General features: G+C 38.6%; 1 protein-coding gene across 1 annotated transcript in view; it reads right to left on the reverse strand.

Moving 5' to 3' along the window:
* The window catches only part of MAP3K4 (mitogen-activated protein kinase kinase kinase 4), a gene marked incomplete at its 5' end in the record, with an annotated part of 51,684 nt that overhangs the window by 5,574 nt on the left and 23,983 nt on the right, over positions 1-22,127 (reverse strand). The window contains 11 exons of the mRNA XM_009866110.1: positions 2,821-2,980; positions 5,087-5,203; positions 6,852-6,922; positions 7,541-7,732; positions 9,144-9,224; positions 10,350-10,450; positions 14,515-14,631; positions 15,512-15,608; positions 17,751-17,829; positions 20,023-20,101; positions 21,246-21,379. Coding sequence (XP_009864412.1) covers positions 2,821-2,980; positions 5,087-5,203; positions 6,852-6,922; positions 7,541-7,732; positions 9,144-9,224; positions 10,350-10,450; positions 14,515-14,631; positions 15,512-15,608; positions 17,751-17,829; positions 20,023-20,101; positions 21,246-21,379 — 1,228 coding nt within the window. The remainder of the gene's footprint in view (positions 1-2,820; positions 2,981-5,086; positions 5,204-6,851; positions 6,923-7,540; positions 7,733-9,143; positions 9,225-10,349; positions 10,451-14,514; positions 14,632-15,511; positions 15,609-17,750; positions 17,830-20,022; positions 20,102-21,245; positions 21,380-22,127) is intronic.

The raw sequence follows: 22,127 nt of genomic DNA on the forward strand, positions 1-22,127 counted from the left end.
CAGTTCAGCACTTGTGAGACCATGCTTGGAGTGCTGTGTCTTGGTTTTGGGCTGCCCAGGACGAGACAGACATTGGAGCAAATCCAGCAGAAGGGCAACCAGATCGTCAGAGGGCTGGTGCACACAATGTACAAGGAGAAGTGAGAGATGGTTTTGTTTAGCTTGAAGAAGGGAAGCTGGAAGAGTGGGGGAGGAGAATTTATTGCTGTTTTCAGCTGTTTAATGGGAGGATATCAAGAAGATGGAAACAGGCTTTTTCCTCAAAGGCACGCTGTGAAAGGGTATAGGGTAACAGACGCAAATAGCAACCTCTGCAAATTCCAGGGAGGTAGCAGGAAAAAGTTTTTCACAACGGGGATAAGGTCAGTCACTGGGACAGAGGCCCAGAGAAAAGGGAAATCTCCATCCCTGGAGAAACTCGTAATTCAACTCAACAAGGTTCTGAGCAGGCTGATCTAATTTGACATTCAATCTGATTCTGAGGTTGGTCTTTTTTTCAAGAGAGGGCTCAACCAGAGACCCTCCAGCATTAAATATTCCATCCTTCTCAATCACTGAGCAGAAGACCTTCCTTGCAAAAGATGAAGCAATTATAACTGAGAGATCTGGGCTTAGCCACAGGGGCTAAAATCTAATACCCAGGATGGAGATTAAAAAATACTATCCCAAAAGACTCAATCACCTGCTACGTACTAGACCAACTAATTTACACATTGATACAGACTAATCAAAACCAGTGCAGCCAAGTGTAACACCCAGCCAACACTACCCTTTAATTTGTTCTCACAGCCAAGGGCTGAAAGAGCGTTCAAGGCAGCCATGTCTTGCTTCACCTTTTACACTCATGGAACTGGCTGTCGTAAGAGCATCTGAAGGACAGCAGCGACACCAGTGGACACTACTAACCAAAAGATTCAATTTTTGAGCACTTGCAGACAGCAATTGTGGGATACGTGTAAACAATTACTCTAAGAATTGGTTATCTGCTGTTGAAAGAAACAGATCCACAGTGATATTCACCAAACTGGCCATGAGAGCATGATCCAACAGTGAGATTTCCACAGGAAAGCAGTTTTAACAGGCTGAATGATGCATTATCATTCTGCCCTATCAGAAAAATAAGAGTACCTGCATACATAAGAGCTAAAAGTAAAACCAGATTTTTCCTTACTGCTGTTAGCCTGAAACCTTGGGGATGCAACGTTAGCAGAAAAGGAGACAGAGAGCAAGAGAATTCCACTGGAACATCAGGAACCTTTTATAAAAATAGCCTCTGTGGTCTCTCTTCATATTCTGTCATTAAGTTCTGGGAAGGTCCATACACAGACGTGTCTGCAGCGACCCTCTGTGCATAGCTCCCCTTCTCAAGGAATACCCCCAACATTTGCTATGAGGAACCTGCTGCAACAGAAATGTCCTTAGATTATACAGCATTGCCGTTCTGTTAAACAGCTCTTCTCACTTCACTGCATTTCCCTGATGAGAGGAAGACCTATGTGGAAACATATCCAGAAATCAACAATGATGTAGAGCGGCACAAAAGAAATCCCTGTCAGTCAGCCTTGGATTCTGACCACAACAAGCTTCCAGGAGAGCGTAATTCAGCTTAGCAGAACCTGGATATGGAGTGATTGAGTAAAGGGCAAGGAGGGCACTGTGAAAAGCACAGAGGGAAATCCACAACTGGAAAGAACACCTTTGGTCAGGAAGGAGAACCAGGAAGGGCAAGATTGCTGGGGAATGGGAGTGAGGGGAAGTATTTTCTAGGATAAAAAAGCCAAAACTGACTCAAGAGTGGCCTACCTGGCTGGGAGGCCTCTGGATCGTAGATAGTTCTTTTCCCAAATGAGAAGCATGAGGCCAAAGGACCAAGAGCAACTGGGAACCTCCTACACTGCTGCGGTGATTCAAAACCCTGTGAGCAAGAGGGACATAGAAACCCAGCATCGTTGGGTTGCACTGCCTTGTCATCAAACGAGCATTCACAGGGCATATAGTGTGCATTGCTTCCCCTGCCTTGTGTAAAGTTTCTGCCATAGGTGAGCAAAACATGCCAGACCAACAAAAACAAGGTAACTACACATGGAGGATGTTCTTGGAAGGCGCAGGAAAAGAAAAATGAATGTGAAATGCGGACTGACACTGGGTGCCTTGAGCAAATGCCAAAACCAACCCCCCATCAGTTACTGTAGTTCCAGTCTGCTCGTTTTGTAAGCAAAAGCTGAGAGCCAGGAATGAGTAGATAAATGTTTGGCAAAAAACTCACTAGATACGTAATTCTACCACATCCCTTTATCTTCTTTTAACAAGGCTTTTATTACTAAGTTTAATCAACCAATCCTAAAACTATTCTAGAAAACAGGAATCACAAGGAAAAGTTCTGAGGAACAGTTCTAACACTGTACATTGCTTATCAGCTCCCAGGAAGCACCGCTATTTCTTGCATAGATAAGGAGAAAAACAGCATTATGCAACTCAGTATGTTAGTACTAGAAATAAAAGGACCAAAATTTGAGTTTGGATGAATCCTCAGCAATCTTAACAACCTCTACAGAAACTATATAAAACCATGTAATCATGTGCAGAATTTATGAGTTTGCAATGCCAACTGTGCACATTTTTTATGTTCTGCACTTAAAAGGAGCACAAAACTAGACAACAGCTTGTAAACTGAAAACTGAAAAATGAGTGGAAGGCTTTAAACACTTAATGGCTGTATAGATAATGCGTGCTGAATGTAAAATAAGTCCTCCATTGCTCCCCACCACCCTCACCTCCCAACACTGAGACAACAGCATTACCTTTCATGATTAACATTACCTTTAATGTCTCGATGAACAATACCATGTTCATGCAGTACATTGATAGCAATTGTGATCTGCTTCGAGTAGAGCCTAATGACATGCTCCTGAAGGCCCAGTTTGGATACCTCCTCCAGAGTGCCCTCATCACAGTACTCCATGAAGATGTACATTTCTTCCTGTTGTGGGAACCAAATCAGATTTCATTGGTTTTATTTTAGTATTTTAATTTTTTTTAAAACACTGAATTAGGATCAAGTTTTCCTTCCATCCTTCACTGTTTGTGAAAAAAGTAATGGAAGCACCATGCAATGTTTTAATGGAAGTAACTCACCACAGAATATCTAATAAATCGTTTCTTCAGAAACTCTATGCTCTTGGGCATGTTTCAACCTAATATATTCTATTGCACAGCTATGGACAATCTCTGCTACGTGCCTATCTGCATCATTTGTGTGTAACCAGTACTATTTGGTGGTATAAAATATGTTACTTTGGCATAGACCAAAAAGCACTTTGGAAATCTCATAGGTATATTACACAGAAATGCAGAAAGATCCTTTGCATATTTGGAGTAAAGGTAAAATGTTTTGGGCTTGCGGTTTTTTGGTTTCTTTCCTGTCAGTTCCTGCAGTATCATGTGTTGATTTCTTGGGGAGGGCAAGTTTTTGTTGTTGTTGCCTGTGGCTTGAAAAAGCACGCCACCTCTAACTTGCTTAAAGGAAAAGTTAGGTTCTTGTTCCCTTTCTCTGCCTCCAATTCCAGCCAGACTTAATTAATACAAAAAGATGGCAAAAACACTAAGCTCTTGGAACTAGCTGAGAAACCAATGACTCAGTGGCAGAGACACCCAAAGCTGTGTCCCCAAGTAAAGAAATGCAGACAAAAAGCAGCGTTTGTCCCTCTCTAAGCTAGCAATAGGGCAGTAAATGAATCCATTTATACTGAGCAAATCAGTCAAAACCACACACCACCTTCCAGTCAGACACTGGCGTCCTGTTCTCTGACCACCTCAGTAGGCAGAGATACCGGAGAGACCCGAGACTCACATGGGGAGGTGGGAAGGGCACGTGGGAAGCAGAGAGTAAAAAAAGTAGGGCAGCTTGGCACACAACTCTGGAATCCAACTCCCTAAGAAAAACAGGCTCCGTTACTTCTGCTGCTCAAGCAAGAAAACTCATTGTTCCTTCTGGAGAGATGTTAGCAGTTGAATTCCAAAAGATCTCCCTCCTTAAACTACTTGTCTGGCATCCAGATTTAAACATCAGCACAAAATTTTTCCAGGAACCAAAAGGATACTTGAACAACCTCTGCTACTAACAGCAAAGGTTTCTAGGCTCTCTGGCCTTAAATGCAAAAGTTAACATGCCGTGTATTATACAGCCTGTTTTTAGAGCAGTTAGAGCAGCAGCACAGAATAGCTCCAGCATTATTCTCTCTGTTTGTGAACTTTGTCTGTTTACGTGCCAGTTCCAGAACGCTTCTCCAAACAATGTTTCAGAGACCTCAACATTCAGAGGAAAAGACACACTGAGATTCAGAGGCTAAACTGAGCCAGCAGTGTGCCCAGGTGGCCAGGAAAGCCAATGGCATCCTGGCTTGTGTTAGAAATAGTGTGACCAGCACAAGAAGGGAGGTGATTGCTCCCCCGTACTCAGCACTGGTGAGGCCGCACCTTGAGTATTGTGTCCAGTTTTGGGCACCTCAATACAAGAGAGATATTGAGTTGCCGGAGCGAGTGCAGAGGAGGGCAACGAAGCTGGTGAAGGGTCTGGAAGATAAATCTTACAAAGAGAAACTGAAGGAGCTGGGTCTGTTTAGTTTGAAGAAGAGGAGGCTGAGGGGAGACCTCATGACTCTCTACAATTACCTGAAAGGATGCTGTAGAGAGGCTGGTGCTGGTCTCTTCTCACAGGTAATTAGTGATAGAACAAGAGGGAATGGCTTCAAACTGCATCAGGGTAGGTTTAGACTGGACATTAGGAAAATTTTTTTCACAGAAAGAGTCATCAACACATTGGAATAGGCTGCCCAGGGAGGTGGTTGAGTTACCATCCCTGGATGTGTTTAAAGGTTGTTTAGATGTGGTGTTCGGGGATATGGTTTAGGGGTGAGCTTTGTAGAGCAGGGTTAGTGGTTGACTTGATGATCCCAAGGGACTTTTCCAACCTGAATGGTTCTCTGATTCTAAACTAGAATGTTTTCAAGTAAAACTGCCAAGATCTAAAGCTGTTTAAAATTTTCTCTGTCATATATAAAGGCCCCAATAACTTATGTTTTCTTACCCTGTGGAGCTCCACACCAAAATAACGAACAAGATTAGGGTGTTTGATGCCTTCAAAAATCTTCAGTTCATCAGCTGTTTCTTTGATGGTTTTATGATCATTGGGTTGAAATCTTATCTGCAAGAAAGATTTTTCATTATTTTGCCACTATTTCAAATTATTAAGGAACAACAACAACAAAAGCAACACAAAAAACAAACAACTCATCTTCAAACTTAAACACGAAAGAACACCGAAGCATTTTTGGAAAATCCCATGCAAATAGGATACTATAAACTTTATAAGAGCAAAATCCTCCTACTTAAATGTCTAAATACAGACACGTGTGGACATATATATCGCTTCCAAGTTTGCCTTCTAGCTTAAACGTGGTAGATAGAAACAGTGTAAGAGAATCTGAAAGTAACATCAGCAAGATCTGTCATTCAGGAAGGACTAGCTGCCAAGTACTTCATCAGTGGAGATTCTAAGGGACTTCTTCACTGAGAATGAGGCAGCTGCAGGAAAAAGGTGCAGCATGGAACAAATACAGTCAAACCACTACAGATGGGAAGAAAAAGTGTTTCTTCATGTAGCCATGTCTGCTGTTATCACTTATTCCTCCTTAAGTTGCTTAAGCTTTTTCTTTTCAGTTTAGAACTTTCAATTTAGATGTATGTTAAATGAGTAATGTTTTTTACTAATCTCATAGGGATGTTATGTACTTAATGAATGCTTACTTAATATGTGCAAATTCCCATTAGGAGATCTTAAATTATTTTTGCAAGAGTTTTCTGATTAGTGGAGAGTACACAAACTTTTATTTTTACTTTGCAGTATTTCATATTTTATTCCTTTTTTCTTCATTTCTTAGAGAAAAAGATAGAAAATGTCATATCAGATGTTGTTTTAGCTTCTGTAGTTTTAAGTGTGCTAGGCTGAGTCACAAAACTGTTGACTAACCTGGTGGGTACAGAAAATTTAATTTTCAGGGTAGAAGTAAGGAGAGCTGTGTGGGTGTAGAGATCTGTTTTCTCTACAGCAACTTGTTTTTTAAACTATTTGGATTGTTCAGTCTTATTGCATTTCTATATCTACAGACAACTGTGAGCATCAACTGTTCACAGCCGTTGCGTTGCCAGTTCTTCCACACCCTGTATGTACGTGATTGCAGAGATCGCAGAATCACAGAATCATAGAATGGCCTGGGTTGGAAGGGACCTCAGAGATCATTTAATCCAGCCTCCTTGTCGCCAGGGACGCCACGTGAAGAAGCAGCGGTGGAACCAACGTCGGCTGAACTGACCGTAAACCCCCTTCCCTGTCCCCCTGCGCCGCTCGAGGGGAGGAGGTGGAGAAACCGGGATTGATGTTCAGCCCGGGAAGAAGGGAGGGATGGGGGGAAGGTGCTCTGCTTTTAAGATCTGTTTGTTTTTTTTCTTACTTCTCACTACTCCTCTCTGATTTGTTCTCTTAATAAATGTAATTAATTTCCAAAAAAAATCGAGTCTGTTTTGCCCGGGACGGTAAATGAAAGTGATCTCCCTGTCCTTATCTCAAACCTTAAGCCCTTGGAAATATTTTCTCCCCCTGTCTAGTGGAGAAGGGGGAGTGAGAGAGCGGCTGTGTGGGTACCTGGCTGCCGGCCAGGGTCAAACCACGACACCGTCTTTTCCCAGCTAGCTAACAACAGGGGTCAGAAATCCTTAATGCCTGCTAAGTCACATACATTTGGTTTGGGAAAAAACCCAAGGGCAGCAGTGATTCTTATATACAGAATACTCACTTCCTTCATAGCCATCAGCTCTCCGGTGTCGACACTGATACAGGTATAGACCTTCCCGTACTGGCCTTCACCTGCATAATTAAAATAAAAATAAGAAAAATTAATTACACTACATTTAATAAGCAACATCTGCATCAACTCTAATAAGAAAGCATCACTGAAAACTGCGCTTGCCAACGTGATTTACCTTTATTATCAACTAAAATTTCAAGTAGCTTTTAACCTGCAACACGCAATACTGAATTCAAGCCAATTAAAAGTAAAAACATTACTCCAATCCCAAATAGGAGAAGAAACAATGATCATATGGGGGAAACAACAATATTGGTGAATTAAGCAAAGTCCAAAGTTTGTGCTCATTTCCATTCTTATTTTTGGTTCTTCCAAATGAAGAACATTTTATACGATTAAACACAAGCAGAAATCGCAAGGTCACATTAAGTAACTGTCCTAACCCAATGCTTCTCCTCCTTTGTTTCTTGTCATTTGACCAGTGAAGTCTTCACTGAAGGTCTACATAAAAAAAATAAAAATCCTAGCTGCAACAGCATTTTGTATTTTAACAATCTGATTTCAGTAAAGCTGGTATTACATATGCAGAGACACAAGATTTCAATAGCCTTTAGATTTCTTTCAAAAATACTAAGCTTGGTATTTTAGCCTGATAAAGGAAGGTATAACAAACGTACCGATTTTGTTTCCTCTCTGCCATTTGAAAGTCACTTTTCTCAAACCTACATGCATGACGTTATCGTAAGATTTGGGTGTGTCACAAACTTGGCCAATGATGTTCTTCCTCCTCATCTCTCTGTATCTCCTTTCTTCAAACAACTGAACGGACTTTTGCACGGCTTCAATCGGTGCTTGCTTGGAAGAGGTGTCTAAAGAGTGACAAACAGTTTCCCTGATTGAGAAATATTCACTGTTTTTACATTTTGTTTCCTTTTGATACCATGTGAAGTGGCCCGAGTTAGAATACAGCTATTTTGTGTGTGTAGTTTAAGATGTAGGAAAAGAAGAAAATATTACAGCAGTCATATATGAAACTATCACATATGAATCACCTAAGAAACTAAAGTAAAATGAGAATACTAGGACTTTTCTAATCATCTCTTACTTGATTCCAGGAAAATACATGTATGAAATACCTGAAGACAGGTAAGGTTTTGCTCTACAGAGATGTGAGAGATTTCTTGGAAGGCTCTTCCAGCATCTGTTATTTCAAAAATTTAGAAGTATTAAATAGCTCCAGCTTTCAAGTCTTATCATGAAACAGAATCGTCGTGAGTGAGGTCAGAAAAAAATCTCAGGATGACACTAATATATCACCTTCTTGTAAAGCATAAAAATTACACATCTGTCACTGCTGAGAGGCAGCAGTCCAACCTGTTTCTAAGAGTCTCCAAACGATGGAGATACTGCTGCCCCCAAATGATACATTCTTCTGCCTACCTACAGTTAACACCACTTCATCTACACTGAATCTGCCTTGCTGTAGTTTTAAACCAAAAACTTTGTCTTATTCATACTGGACAGTAAATCCAGTTCCTGTTGCAGCAGTCTTCTACAAATTTTCAAGTCTTCCCTAATTTTTCTTTTCTAGCTTAAACAAGCTCAATTCCTTCAGTGTTTATGTTCTGAATAAAAACCAAGCCACCTAAATTTCAGGGAAAAAAATTGCTCTTCTTCCTTCTGAGCCACATAATGAGAGATCAGTTTCTATGTGACAGACAACTTTCTTCTGTTGTTAAATAAGGTTCCACCCTGGCAGAATATGTGCAAGCAAGCTACATATATTTATCTGTACAGTACAGATAATTTGATGTAATCAAGTTACTTTTAAGTTTCACGAAAATAAGTAGCAGGACCCAGAGGAAGGGGCCCCATAATAGCCTTGAATATGGGAAGCAGTGTAGGATCACTCTTAGACACTCAAAATAAGAAAATCCCAATACTGGGAAGAGATCTTAGGAAGTGATTCCTACTGTCATGCAATTCATAACTGGGCACTGGATAGGGACAGCAAACTTCTGCAACTCCTACAGTAATAAATAATAAATTAGAACACTGCCAGTATCTTTCAGAAACCGACAAGAGAAGTAACTTTCATGAAGTTTAATTACTTCTACATCAGTGACTACATCCTGCAATTCTGTCAGCAGTATCTTCCCTCTGCAATCAGGATTTTATTTTTTCTCCTTCCTATGTACAAAGCTGTGAAACCCTCTTCACAATCAGCATTACGATTCAACCTATTATTACCTGACATTATAGTGATTCCTACACACCTACCTTTGGTCTGGTTGATTAAAGTTCTGAGCTCCCAGCTCCGCCTGGACGAGCCACTTGAATCTCCTTTTGGATACGATGGTTCTAGAGAAATAATACTGTGAGCGTAAAATGGCTTTATCTCATATTAGGGATTATACCACCACATTCAGCAGAAGCTGAGATCTTGCATATCAGGAATAATACACCCCATAAATATACGAGGCAACCATATAGCAATGGAGGCTCTTGAACAAAAAATGACCTATCTTTAGAACACAAATTAGGAAATCTATTTGGAAATAGGATTTAATTTATACAGGAGCAGAGGCCTCTTTCCACAACTGAGGGAAGCACTTCAAGTCAAGGCACTCAGAATCAACTATGTAAGAAATCTGTAGGACAACAGTATTCTAAGGTTCCTTAAAAAAAGACCTGTACTCATTCCAACCTAAGCCAATTTTCCATTCATACAGATACATAAGAAAGGCACAATAAGCACGAGGCAGACAATATTTTCATCTGCTTAAAAAATAAGCAAAAGTCCCTCCCTACATCTTAGTATAAATTTTAAGGCACTTCTTCCTTCGAAATCTCCTTCATTTTCCAGGATGATCACAACATAAATTCTACTTCTCTTGGGATTTTTTACTTCATTTTCATTTGTACAGAACACACTATCTTAACAATCAACGTTTCAAGGTATTCATTGTCATCAATACCACATATACAGGGGCTGGGGAAACCTGGAGGAGGAGCCCTGATCAGGACATGGAGTCACACACCTTGTCCTTTCTTCCAAGATTCAAAATAACAGCAAGTTTTGCAAGATGAATACTGCAGTGGTAGTTAAAGAACTGGATAGAAAACTCTTCACTGTCCTGATGGGTCCAGTTCATACCACATTAACAGCCCTTAGAAATTTACTACTGAATGGAGTATATAATTCAGCAATCATTAGTCATATCATTTTGAATTATGCAACTTGGTAAGACACCAGGAAAGTCCTTCATGTACAATTTAGAAATAATATGAAAGGCAGGAGAAGAGAGGACATGTTTGGAAACAGAAGAACTTACTCTGACAACACAAGCCTAGAAGTTAAAAATCTAAGAATTTTGAATGAGAAAAGGTGAAAAGGAAAGGGTTAGAACTGGGAACACAGAGAAATATGTGAATGACATAAATCATCTGCACATCCAGGCTGCAATCTGTTACTGTCACAATCACCTTCTCGCTCTTCAGTGGGACTGGAGTGACGACTGAGGGATCTGAACTGCAACTCAGCAGCTATGGAAGCCAGTCGATCATTTTCAGGGACACTGGAACCCCTGTTAAAAAGAGCCATTGCACTAATTAACTTAGCCTTGCACTATATAACTACTAGTGACATTTAACTGCAGTTTTAAAGAGACAGAACCTCTGAAGCCTGAGACATGAACCATGAAAGTAACATTAAAGAAAAAGTGATGCTGATACATAAACTGAAAAGCCTTTCTATGCTATTTTCCCCCAAATGAAGACTTTTTATATAACTTTAGTTATGCCACTCTATTAAAAAAATACACTAAGCATCAAAAGCATAAACTTCTCGATACTGTTACTTGCTCATAACAACAGAATCCGTTTCAGTGACTTGTAAGCTGGGTGATGATGACGTGAGTCACATGACCAGATGAAGGGTGGTAACTGAATTCATGTTCTCTGAGTGTGCTGTGCAAACACACAGTCACCAAATCAAAACTAAGGGGAAGAGTCACAAGCCAGCTGACAGGCCAGAGCAGAATCAGATACCTCAGAATAAAACCCAGACGAGTAAGTGTGCTGGACAGAAAAGGAAATAATACCGAGAGAAAGGAGTCTTAAAGCCTTAAATCTTCAGATGCCTTTCTCCAGCCCAAGACATTGAACAATCCACCCATGTTTTGGAACTATAAATTCCTCATGAAAATCTTTCTAGAGCAGCTTCCTTTTTGGACAAGGTTCCCTTTCAATTTTTAAACATGGTAAGGAAGAGCTGTGACTGATGCCTCCCTTAACATAAATTAGCTTTAGAGGTATGAGCTAAACATTACTGGAAAGCAGGGAACATTGTTAAATCCTTCAGCGAAAGCAATCAACTACAAAAACACTAAAGATACCTGGCATCACAAAGTGCACACACCTATGAGAGTTCCCTACAGCCCTAAAGCTGTGTCTGAATTGTACCCAATTAACTACCTCATAATAGATTTTAAATAAAAGACACAATCGTCACAATCTTGAGCACAGAACCAAAACCCAAGACACCCTATTCCCATAAGAACGTTCTCAATAAGATGTTTGCTTTGCACTCCCTACTACTGCCAACTCAATCTTTTAAGTTTGAGGAGGAACTGAAACTAAAGTAGCGAAAATCCTCAGCACTCTACAGGAAGTTGAGGTTTTAATCACCAAGAAGGCTGAGGTGATTCTCAGCACATACAGCGTAAAACCAAACAAAGCTAAATCACTTCTTAAATGAGGCCACAGCTGAAGAGAGACCTTAAATATCATTGTAGATGCTTAGATACTTTTTAAGTATCTTTGTAGATGGTAGCTTTAAATGCAGGTGCCTAAAATCCATTTCAGGTTCATCTTAGCCACTCAGATCTTTTGCTATTTGTGTCCAGAAAGATTGCGTGCATGTAACTAGGCAAAGAAATAAAGTAAAAGAGAAGGCAGATTGCTACATTTCTCCTCTAGTCCTGGATAGATATAAAATGATGAATAATAACCCCAGCTAGTTCAGAGATTAAATATTTATAAAGGCTATTAGTATGAACATAGTGGAAATGTAACCACCAAAAAACTCAATGAAAGCAACCAGGTATTGCTGCTCTGGATTTTTATTTCTAGTTATATCAAACTACGGGGTTTTTTAAGAAAAGAAACACTTCAATAGAACTATGGTGGCATTTGTGCACCGCACTGCCTAGTACAACTGATTTATCAAGTTCCTACATTTAAGTTCCCACATTGAACTTCTTATAGATTTTTAATGCCTACAATCACGTCATAATTTTTTAAAGTTTCTGGGAAGTGTACAAAGTGTCTGTGCTATTCCAGCAGCTGGACTCCACACTTCTTGCATACAAAACCACAAAACATTTTGTTGATCCAAGAGATTCAATTTCTCTTTTGGAGCACAAATAAATGAAATCCATTATGAAGACTGCCATGTGTTAAAGTTTGCCACTTTCTTTTAACTCTATTAAAAACAGAAATTTGCTATAAACATATTACATTGTAGTATTTCGTCTTCTTCAATAAACAAAACCCCTAAAAAAAAAACCCAACAGCCTCCAAAACCCTGTCCCTGCTTTAATAATATTTTTCTTCAAATTCTTCCTAGGTAATACAGGGAGTTAAGCAATGCTACTTAAAAATCCAGGCAATGCATTAAAAAAGAAATAAATTATGGAGTATTTTATTAACAAAGAATACAAATCTTTGAAAAAGAGGCCTAGGCAATTTGACAAAAATGTTGCTTTCAATTTTAATGTTACAGTCCCTGAAAGTACCATGCATTTGTTTGCAACTAAGAAGTAGAATTCTCTTTTTTTTTTCTTCCCAATGACTATGTTCTTGAACCAGAAAATGCCAGCCTTTACAATTTGATGAATATTTCTGCAGGACACACATGCAGAAAATATTACAAGAATATAGCACTATATTACAAGTGCGTCAAATTATAAACCTGACAATTGCATTGAGTAGTATAAAAGCCCAACAAAGCCTACAAGTATTGAAAACCAGCCTCCCATCTCTCTCTTGATGAATTAACTTCAAGGACATGCCTTCACTCAACATGCTGCACACGCTCTAGAAAAAATCCCCTTCGTACATTGTGTAAAGATTAATTATCAAATAAACAAGTTCTGCGTTTTCAAAACCATAAATACTAATTAGCCAACACTCTGTCAGCTTAGAAAGCTGCCAGAACCTCTTGGTGAAAATTCTTTAGAATATTACTTACTGGAAAAGGGCTTTTCGAATGCCCAGTGTTGCAGATTGCTGCCTACTCTGTCTTTTTCAACAGGGAACTTAGAATCATTAAGGACACATCATAAATACATTTAGTTTGAATGACAAAAATTCAGAATGTATTTTTAACCAAAAAAAAAAAAAATAGCCCAGACTCACAAGCTGTACACCTAGGGGATATCATAGGATGGAAGTCACATCTGATCCTAAAAATAAAGTGGGGAGACTTGCAGGGAAGATTCTATATAAGAAGTGGCAACTTACTTTGCTCTTAACACCTTCATACACGCTTCTGTTGTGCATCTGGTAACAAATCTACAATTTGCTGGTTAACAACCAAAAATTATTTATTAAAAATTACATAATTCATAATCAACCCATATCCAAGGGTCACTTTGGTCACCATAAATCTGTTGTTCCTTCACTAGCTGTTCTTTCTTTTCTGTATGGCTGCACGATACAGTCAGATCATGTGATTCATATGAATCTCTTGTACAAGAGAACTTTTGGTACCCTGCAGTAGAAATAAGAATCCAGAAGCTATTTATAAATTCTAAGATAATATTGGTGTGTGAAAAGTAGGATTTTCAGTCAGGGGTGCAGGGAAAAAAAAATTATTTTTTTAAAAGAGTCAGTTTAGAGAACTCGGGAGATGTATAAATTGTCAGACTGTCGTGTGGGAAGGAACACCAGCAGTCTGAAATATAACAGCCAAATCAGAGGTCAAAGCACAAGAAAGATACTAACATGGGTCTGCCAAAAAAAAATACCAAAAAAAAAAAAACCTCTCATGAATTATACATGAGTCATTTCTGTTGCGTATCCTGATACAGGAATTGTTTCATTCACATTAAGTTTATTCTGCACCACCCAAGAAGCCAAAGATGTAGCACAAAGTAAGAAAAACCCTCCTGAAATCTGATGTGTTTAATTCTGTGTTTGCCATTCTATAGTATTTCAAAGTGTTTACAGCCAATACCAAAACTGTTAGCCAACATGGAAAAAAAAAAAAATCCATGGTTTGATTTACATGTTACAGTCAGTGCTAAGTGTTAGTTCTCACTACTAATTAATTCATAATGTTATGCTGATGAAGTGACTGGCACATGTTAATTTCATGGATGTTTTTAATGAGTAAATTTGTAATCTATGTCAGAACTTCGTGCTTTATCTACTGTATCGTTCAGACATTTTAAATGTGAAAGCAGTCTTAGCACCTATTTCTAAATGTCATATTTTGCTCCAGGCAAACATGAATGAAGGAGCCAGCGGAGGACATGATGGGACAGAGAAGAACCGTGCAAATGATCCACCAGGATGCAAGTATGTGGAAACAGTAATATGGGTGATGGCAGTAGGATGAGGCTGCTACATGATGGAGCGGAGCTACCTGGTATCATTTGCACTGCTGCCAGCTTTGGGTTGAGCTGAGTCGCTACCGACGGGAGCGGGGCGACCAACAGCAACGCTGCAATGGTTCCGTGCATCACAAGGGACACTCCGAGTGCTGTGGCAAGAAGAAAAACTTCAGGGAACGGTTTTAGAAAAAAATATAATAATGTATGGAGTTAAGAGCTTATCTGAAAAATAAAGTTTTGAAATGTGCGTAACAAGGCCTGATTTTAAAAGTTTTTCCAGAACACAGACTTAGGTGGAATAATTCTGAGTCTCAGAAGCTCCAGGGGCTGTTAATACATACAATAGTAATAATCATCCCAAAAAAATAATCTCCAAATCTTTAGAGTAGTATTAGTTTCTGCCAACAGCTAAGCGACTTTCAAAAAAATATCAATTGTAGAGTTTGACACTGTGCTATCTTAAAAAACAGGGCCCTCTTTTTGTGTAAAACTATGCAATATGAAGTTTATTTTGAAAATTTTAAAAACTACTTTTGCACGTCAATTCTTTCAAAGGGAAGTAAAACCATCCACTTCTTTAAGCTTCTTCACAGTGAGTTGGTAATACTGCACAAATGCCACCATATTCCAGAATGCTACAAGTCTTATCTATACTAAACTATGGAGAGCACTGTCACAGCCATGTATGTGCAGGCATTTAAAGTGGAGAAGGAAATAAATATCTTGTTAATAAACAGTTTTCACTGAATAAAAGCTTGTTACATTGAAACACTGTCTTTGGGAAAGAAAAAAGGGGATAAGAATGTCTTAAAAGCAAACACTAATAAAAACTGTAAAGTAAAGCAAGGGCTGGGAGGAGAAAAACTATAGTGTCCTCAAAAGCACATGAATAAATTTCAGATGGCGAACGTACTCATTTTTTCTACCCGCTTTGCTCTCAGCATGAAAGAAAAGGTGTTCCACTTACTGACAGTCGGCATGGGCAAGAGAGGAGAAAGCAGTTTAGAAGTCAGTACTAATGCTAAATACCTGAAGCCTTCAGGCGTGGGGATGATAAGATGAGGATTTGGTGGATCACTATGGCACCGAGGTACTTTTACAGGACGGGGACTGTTTCGATGAATAGCTACAAAGATAAAAAAGGCAGCATTTTTACTCAAATGTCAGAAAAACTCTCTTAGGGCCATTTCAAGACACAACTAAAACAAATTCTATTTCACAGAGTTAAGTGTGGATGGGCACATATTTTCTTATCCCTTAAGAAAAAACTAAGTTATCCTGAGGTTAAACAAATGTATGTGTTAATATTATTCACATTATTATACCATACAATTAATCTATTAAAATAATGAACATTCTTAGAGAATTGAAACCTAGAAATCAGAAAATGTGTACTTACTTCCCTAAAACTACATCTTCATTATTTCAGCTTCACGGACTAAAGATGATTTGTAATCTTATTGCAAAATAAATTCTAATAAACCAGATGATAATTTAAAAGCAAACAGCATTATTACATCTCTTTTGCATCAGAAATCATTTTCTCAGACAAGAACAGAAACAAAATGCTAGGAAAAAACACTTCCACGTGTGGTGTTTTTCCCTGTACTAATGCCCAGCACGACAGTCTGCCCCAAGGAAGAGGTACAAGCTAAACAAGCCATCATCATCCTGATGCCTAGCTCAATTCAAGTGCCCTCAGGTGTAGTCTGCATTGTCTTCCCCTCCCCTGCACCCCTCGAGTAGCCAGAGAAATACTGTGGCAGTCACATCACACAACAGCTGACTGCAAATCAGAACCTGAGTCCGCACTTTGTGCCAGGCTAGGTCAGTCACAGTGAGCTGAGCTTCTGCTTTGGCTGCGCTACCAGGACAAGTAAAATATGCCAGAGTCAGGTGTTGGTTGTCTTGTTAGAATTCACAAGGAGATGAGCAGAAGACCCACAAGGCAGAACCTAACTCTCCTGGGTGGACATACGCTGTTTCACAAAGCAAAAAGAATAAAAGACCAGGAGACCCCAACAGACCAGGGACACACCTACAGGCAGCAGCATGAACACAACTGGATCCTTCGCGTTGGGAGAAGGGGCAAAGATCACAGCAGGTTTAAGTCTCTCAACATGATACACAAATGCAATCAGGAATTCTTCCTTTTCTGATCATGAGCTAGAAAGGAGTGTCAGCAATATCTGCAGCTAGGATAGAGCTTATGTGTACTTCACATGTATTAAAGTCTCAGCCTGCTGCTGAAGACTGTGACATCTCTCTGCATTATGTCCTCCTTGGGCCTCTGAGCCATAAACTGTCTGGCAATTTAGATTGTGTGATCTGCTGTGTCTCCAACAGCATTTAAAAGAGTTTTGGTACTTTGGGATCGTCATGCTGGTGATTTACCTAAGTCGGGCCTTCTTCTGAACAAGAGGATCAAAAGTGAATGTACAGGTTTTACATCAGAGTACAGAACTCACTGAAAATTTATTTTTGGCTATGCTTCTTTCCGAAGGATTCACCTGACTTTCTTTGTTAAAAGTTTCTCATCTTAAGAGTTTCTCATCAAAATTATATCAAAATTGAAACTTTCCTGAAATGCTGAAAAATTTCCTCTTGCCCGAGTCAAATTACTTTCCTGTCATGTCTTCTGCAGTCAACCCTGTCTGGGAAGTAGACATCAAGAGAAAGAAAAGAACACGTGGCATTCTGAAAGTTAAACCACTCAATGGATTTGGGAGGAGGAAGAGAGAAACAGTGCTGAGAAAGAGATGCGTAAAAGAGAAACACAGCTGAGGAAATGTCCTTTTCTAAAGATAAACAACAAAATATACTGATTTCACTCTATTGCCAAAGATACACTATGACAAATCTTGCGATACTGGAGAACTATTTCCCACAGCTTTGTCACCAGGGCCTCCATACTTATTTCAGGTCCATCAGAAATGCAAATAACTGTGGTGCCACGATGAAATGTTGGAAGAGGAAGCTGCAATTGTCTCCTTAAAGTTATATTCCTTCTTTACCCAATCTCTTACAAAATTCACAATCCTTTTCCAGAAGATCTGCAAGACCTCATGGGAATTTGAGGACAAAATCAGAGGAAAGTATCTGTAAAGCTTTTAAATTTGAGTAAAACTACCACTTATTTACACTTTGTCAGGCAATAATGGTTTCACATCAACAATCACAAACAGTTTAAAAATATTTTATTGGTGTTTCTAGAATTTTAGCCACAGCAGCAACACTGCACAACAAATGCCAGTAACTTCTGCCTTACCAAGGTACAAACCTGTAACGGGACTGTGAGGTTTTCCAATAACATGGCCAATGCACTCATTCATCAGAGCTTGTAAACTCTAGAAAATATAAAGATAAAAAGTTTTGACATTTATGTTACAAGAGAGTTGACAGTCATATGGTAAAACTCACAGTAACGAAATGACGCTGCTTAAGAATGTAATATGTCAAGTAAGCACACCCACACTCGTCAATTCTACCAATTCTATTAAATTATATTCTATCTGTTATATTAAACTTCTGGATCTATATTCGTCTCTTAACTTTGTTGATTTTTATTTTTTTAAAAGCCAGAAGTCTACTTCTTGTCTTGCCTTTTGACCTTGTCAAACTTACAGAACCATAACAACTGAACAATGATATATCAAAAAGAACATTTCATAACATAAAGCTAGTGGAGCTTAAAAACATCCATTGTCAATAAAATTCAAAAATCAATCTTCCCAGAAAAAGCTGCAACAACCTCCTCTGCTCTCTCTCTCCCCACTCCAAGAAGAAACACCCGAGGAAAACAGGTGAGAGTATGACAGCCTGGATAAGAGTAAAGTTTGTAAATAACAAACATGAAGCATGGCATATTAAAAGAAATCCACTTTCCTAACCTACCTATGAAGTTAGTAAAACTGTCACAAGAGAGTGTTTCAGAGTTAAATCACTAAACTGGGTTTAGGCAATCTGAGCCTAATTACTGGGTGCACTATTCACTGTGCATGTAACTTTGAACAAGTTATTAAATCTTCCTCTGGTTAAATTTACTTGTCAGAAAAGAAGAAAAAAAAGTGTTTAGCCTGTGATTGGACTATCTGATCAACCCACACTGAGCTAGAATCTCAGCTTTAGATTCTTCTGTGACATTAGATATTATTATTTAAATAAGAGATTGAGACAGGTGAAATGCTGTGACCTGTATTATACAGGAATCATGTTAATCAAAGTAGCCTCAAGTGATCCTCTCCAAAACTGAAATTCAGTTTCAGAAAGCAAAAGTTCAGAAATGCAGTTAAGGTTTTGGATTCCCCCCTTTCTTTCTCACTTTTTTAAAGTCTGACTTCACTCCATCTTAAATAATTCTGGCTTTGAATTCTTTTCTCTGTTCATCAATAATAAAACCATTCTATTTCAAGAAGTGCCATGATATCTTAGATAGTTATCAGTCAACAGAAACAAACTCAGGCATGACTGCTTTTTAACTCTCCTTCAAGGTCACAACAGGTTATCAGTTCCCTTTTTGGACAAAATTATCAGTCTATAATGTAAAGGCCATAAGGTTTTCTGAGCTTCTTTCTGCCTCAGAAGCTTCCCTCTAAATAGTGACAGGATCTCTAGCAAGACAGTATCACTAAAATACACATGTATAAACATCAAAACACCAGGTGTTTCAGAAAAATTCTGAAGTTGAGGGGCTACTTCCTAAAGCTAAAGTATCAGTGTATTTCAAATACAAGCTTAAATCTGTCATTTAGGCAAACAACCCTTTCACAACAACACATGCACGGGACTAAAATACAACATACTTGAAAGCCCTTGATAAAGATACATGTGAAAAAAGACTAAATAGTTTCTGTATTACGTAAGATTAATGTGGCTCATACTACGTATCACATCTTGAAATCAATAAAAATCAGAGGTGCTGACACTCACATTCTGCTATTTTGTGGCAACTGTGCTTTCACTTCTCTGTAGTACTGTACCAAGATCAGAGAAATAAATTCTCAGAACTTTATTTCCACAGGAAAACGGGGAAGGCAGGGCACACAAAAAAGCCAGTTTTAGTCTACTATTTTTTACATAGTAAAAACAAAAGAAAGATGCTTTAATGTCTCTTTCATGTGGGCACAACTTGAAGAAACACTTTTAAGCAACTGTGATTTTGTATTCATGCCCATAAATGAACTCTAGGTGCGAACTAAGCCCCAGAAGCTTATATTCAGAAATTTATTATGACAACTATAAATTGTAACTCTGCAGAAAGGGTGCTGACAAATTTGCCAAGAGACAAAGAGAGATAGTCTCCCAAGGCAGCACTAGCAACTAACTTGTCATCAGCAGTCTGAAAACATTAATGCCAAAAGTCTCAAGTGTACTCTAGAATCTTACAAACTGAAGAGATATCTACAGCATCAGTTACATACAACCGCAATTATTTCAGAACGGCATCTGCATTCACAGTTGTATGAAAAATAACCCCAATAACATAAACTGATAGCTTCAGCATATTTAGAAATAAACAAGTAGAATAACCTATTGCATACCAAGAAATCATCTTCTGGCAGAGCTGAAATAAATGCTGGCTCAATGGCTTGAAGAAAATCAAAACCTTGAGTTGCCCACCTATCTCAAAGAAAAAAAAATACAGAGAATTAATTGCTCTTCGGTTAAACCCATCATAAAAGCTTCAAAAATGTCCAACAACAATAAATGGCAGCTACTTATTTTTCCTGTGGAAAATACAATAAAATCTTTGTTAGAAAACAGCATTAACATGTAAGAGTTAATGTATTTAGCTTGCGTCAACATCTGTCCAGCTATATTTGGATAGTCTGATATTAGCAAGAACACTGCTACATGAAGTGAGCAGGCCACGCTATATACCTCACCTCTTACAAGTGCTCTCTTCATCAAATGTGTTGTCAATTTCCTCACATGTTGTCAATTCAACATGTCAACATGTTTACTCACGTGTCCCCTGCCTAAATTCTCGTTTATGAAACAAGATCAAAAAGAGTACTAATGACTTCACAACTATCTGATCAACAGCAACCAGGCATCACAGGTTTCAGGGTCTAGATCGGTAAAGCAAAACAAGTAATTCCCAGCAGCAGAGTTTTATAGCACTGACTGAGCACAGCCTGAGAGACCACTGGGCACACCACTGATGTCAAAAGACAGGAAGTACTTTGAACTACATCAAAAAAATCTCTACAAACGCATCCATTACTGCAATCACAAAACTGAGGAACTTTCACAGAGAGGAAACACTTTTTCCTCCTTTGTGGGCCATACTTTAGATGCTTTCAGGAACACCTAACAGAAGGTCTTTTATACAAGGCTAAAGCTTCCATCGTTTCCACAACTGGCACAAACCAATACGTTTTCTCTGTAGAATATCCAGAGAAAGACTGTTGCATATTCTGCAATCTTTATTGACTCCTGATCACATAGCACTTTTGTTTCAACCTAATTACCGTTATCTGAAGTCTTTTAATTGTCTGGGTCCAACAGTGTAAATTTTTTTCTTGCCAATCTCCGTCAACTTACTTGAGGCAAAATGTTGCACAAAATCTTCTGCCAAGCAGTCAGAGAGTTCATTTTGGTTTACACATCTACTGTTCAAATTACTTTCAAAATTTAAGAGCCAGAAGCATCAATAGTTCAGAAGAACTACTTCTAAACAATAAAGCATTATTCAGAGTGTGAGAAGTCCTGCATGGTATTTAAACACAAATTACTATGGCAGTAACAAGTTGGCTGTTACCTGGGTCGAGTGCCTCGGCCACTCTCACATTTTGTTAGCACATAATTCATCCATTTTCTGGCAAAGTTGATATACTTGTCTCCAATTTTCTGCCTGAATTCTCCAGACATCAGACGAACAACTTCTTTATGGTACTGTAAGAAGCTAAAGATTACTTTTCACGTATTAATACGAACAAGAAAAGTATCATTTGCACCTGAATATTTGCAGACTACTAAAACTCTACACCATGGTAACAGTCACATCCAATACTTACACAAAATGATATTACACAAACAGTAGCATATTTATAAAAAAAACCCACAACCCATGAAAAAGTATATAATACAAAATGAGCTATAGTGAGAGGCGGCGACTGAACCACATTGCATTCTTCTGTATATACAGGCACATACTGATGTTTAACAATGCACATATCATTTGAGAAACATCCTACATAAATGCTCAGTTCTGTAATCAGAGCTTGAACCATAAAGTTGGGTTTATTTTTAATTATATCGCAGGTAACCTTATGGGATAAAGGAGTTCATGTATGTACATTAAAAAAAAATAAACAGATATATCAGCTGTTTTTTTAGAAGACTATCCTTAGATGTGTTTTAGGGTATAATGCAATCTTAAGAAAAAATTACAAACCTTACAGGAATCAAATAGTGAAACAGTATACTAAAAGCACTTGAAAGTGACATTTCCTCGTCACCACTCTTAAGAAAGAGACTCAAAAGCTTGAAAAAAACAAACACCATAAGCTTTGAAAGAATGGCTTAGAATCATAGAATCATAGAACAATTCAGGTTGGAAAAGACCCTTGGGATCATCGAGTCCAACCATTAACCCTACACTACAAGTTCACCCCTAAACCATATCACCCAACACCACATC

This window comes from Apaloderma vittatum, unplaced genomic scaffold (genome assembly GCF_000703405.1).
Source record: "Apaloderma vittatum isolate BGI_N311 unplaced genomic scaffold, ASM70340v1 scaffold983, whole genome shotgun sequence".
Taxonomy (NCBI): Eukaryota; Metazoa; Chordata; class Aves; order Trogoniformes; family Trogonidae; genus Apaloderma; species Apaloderma vittatum.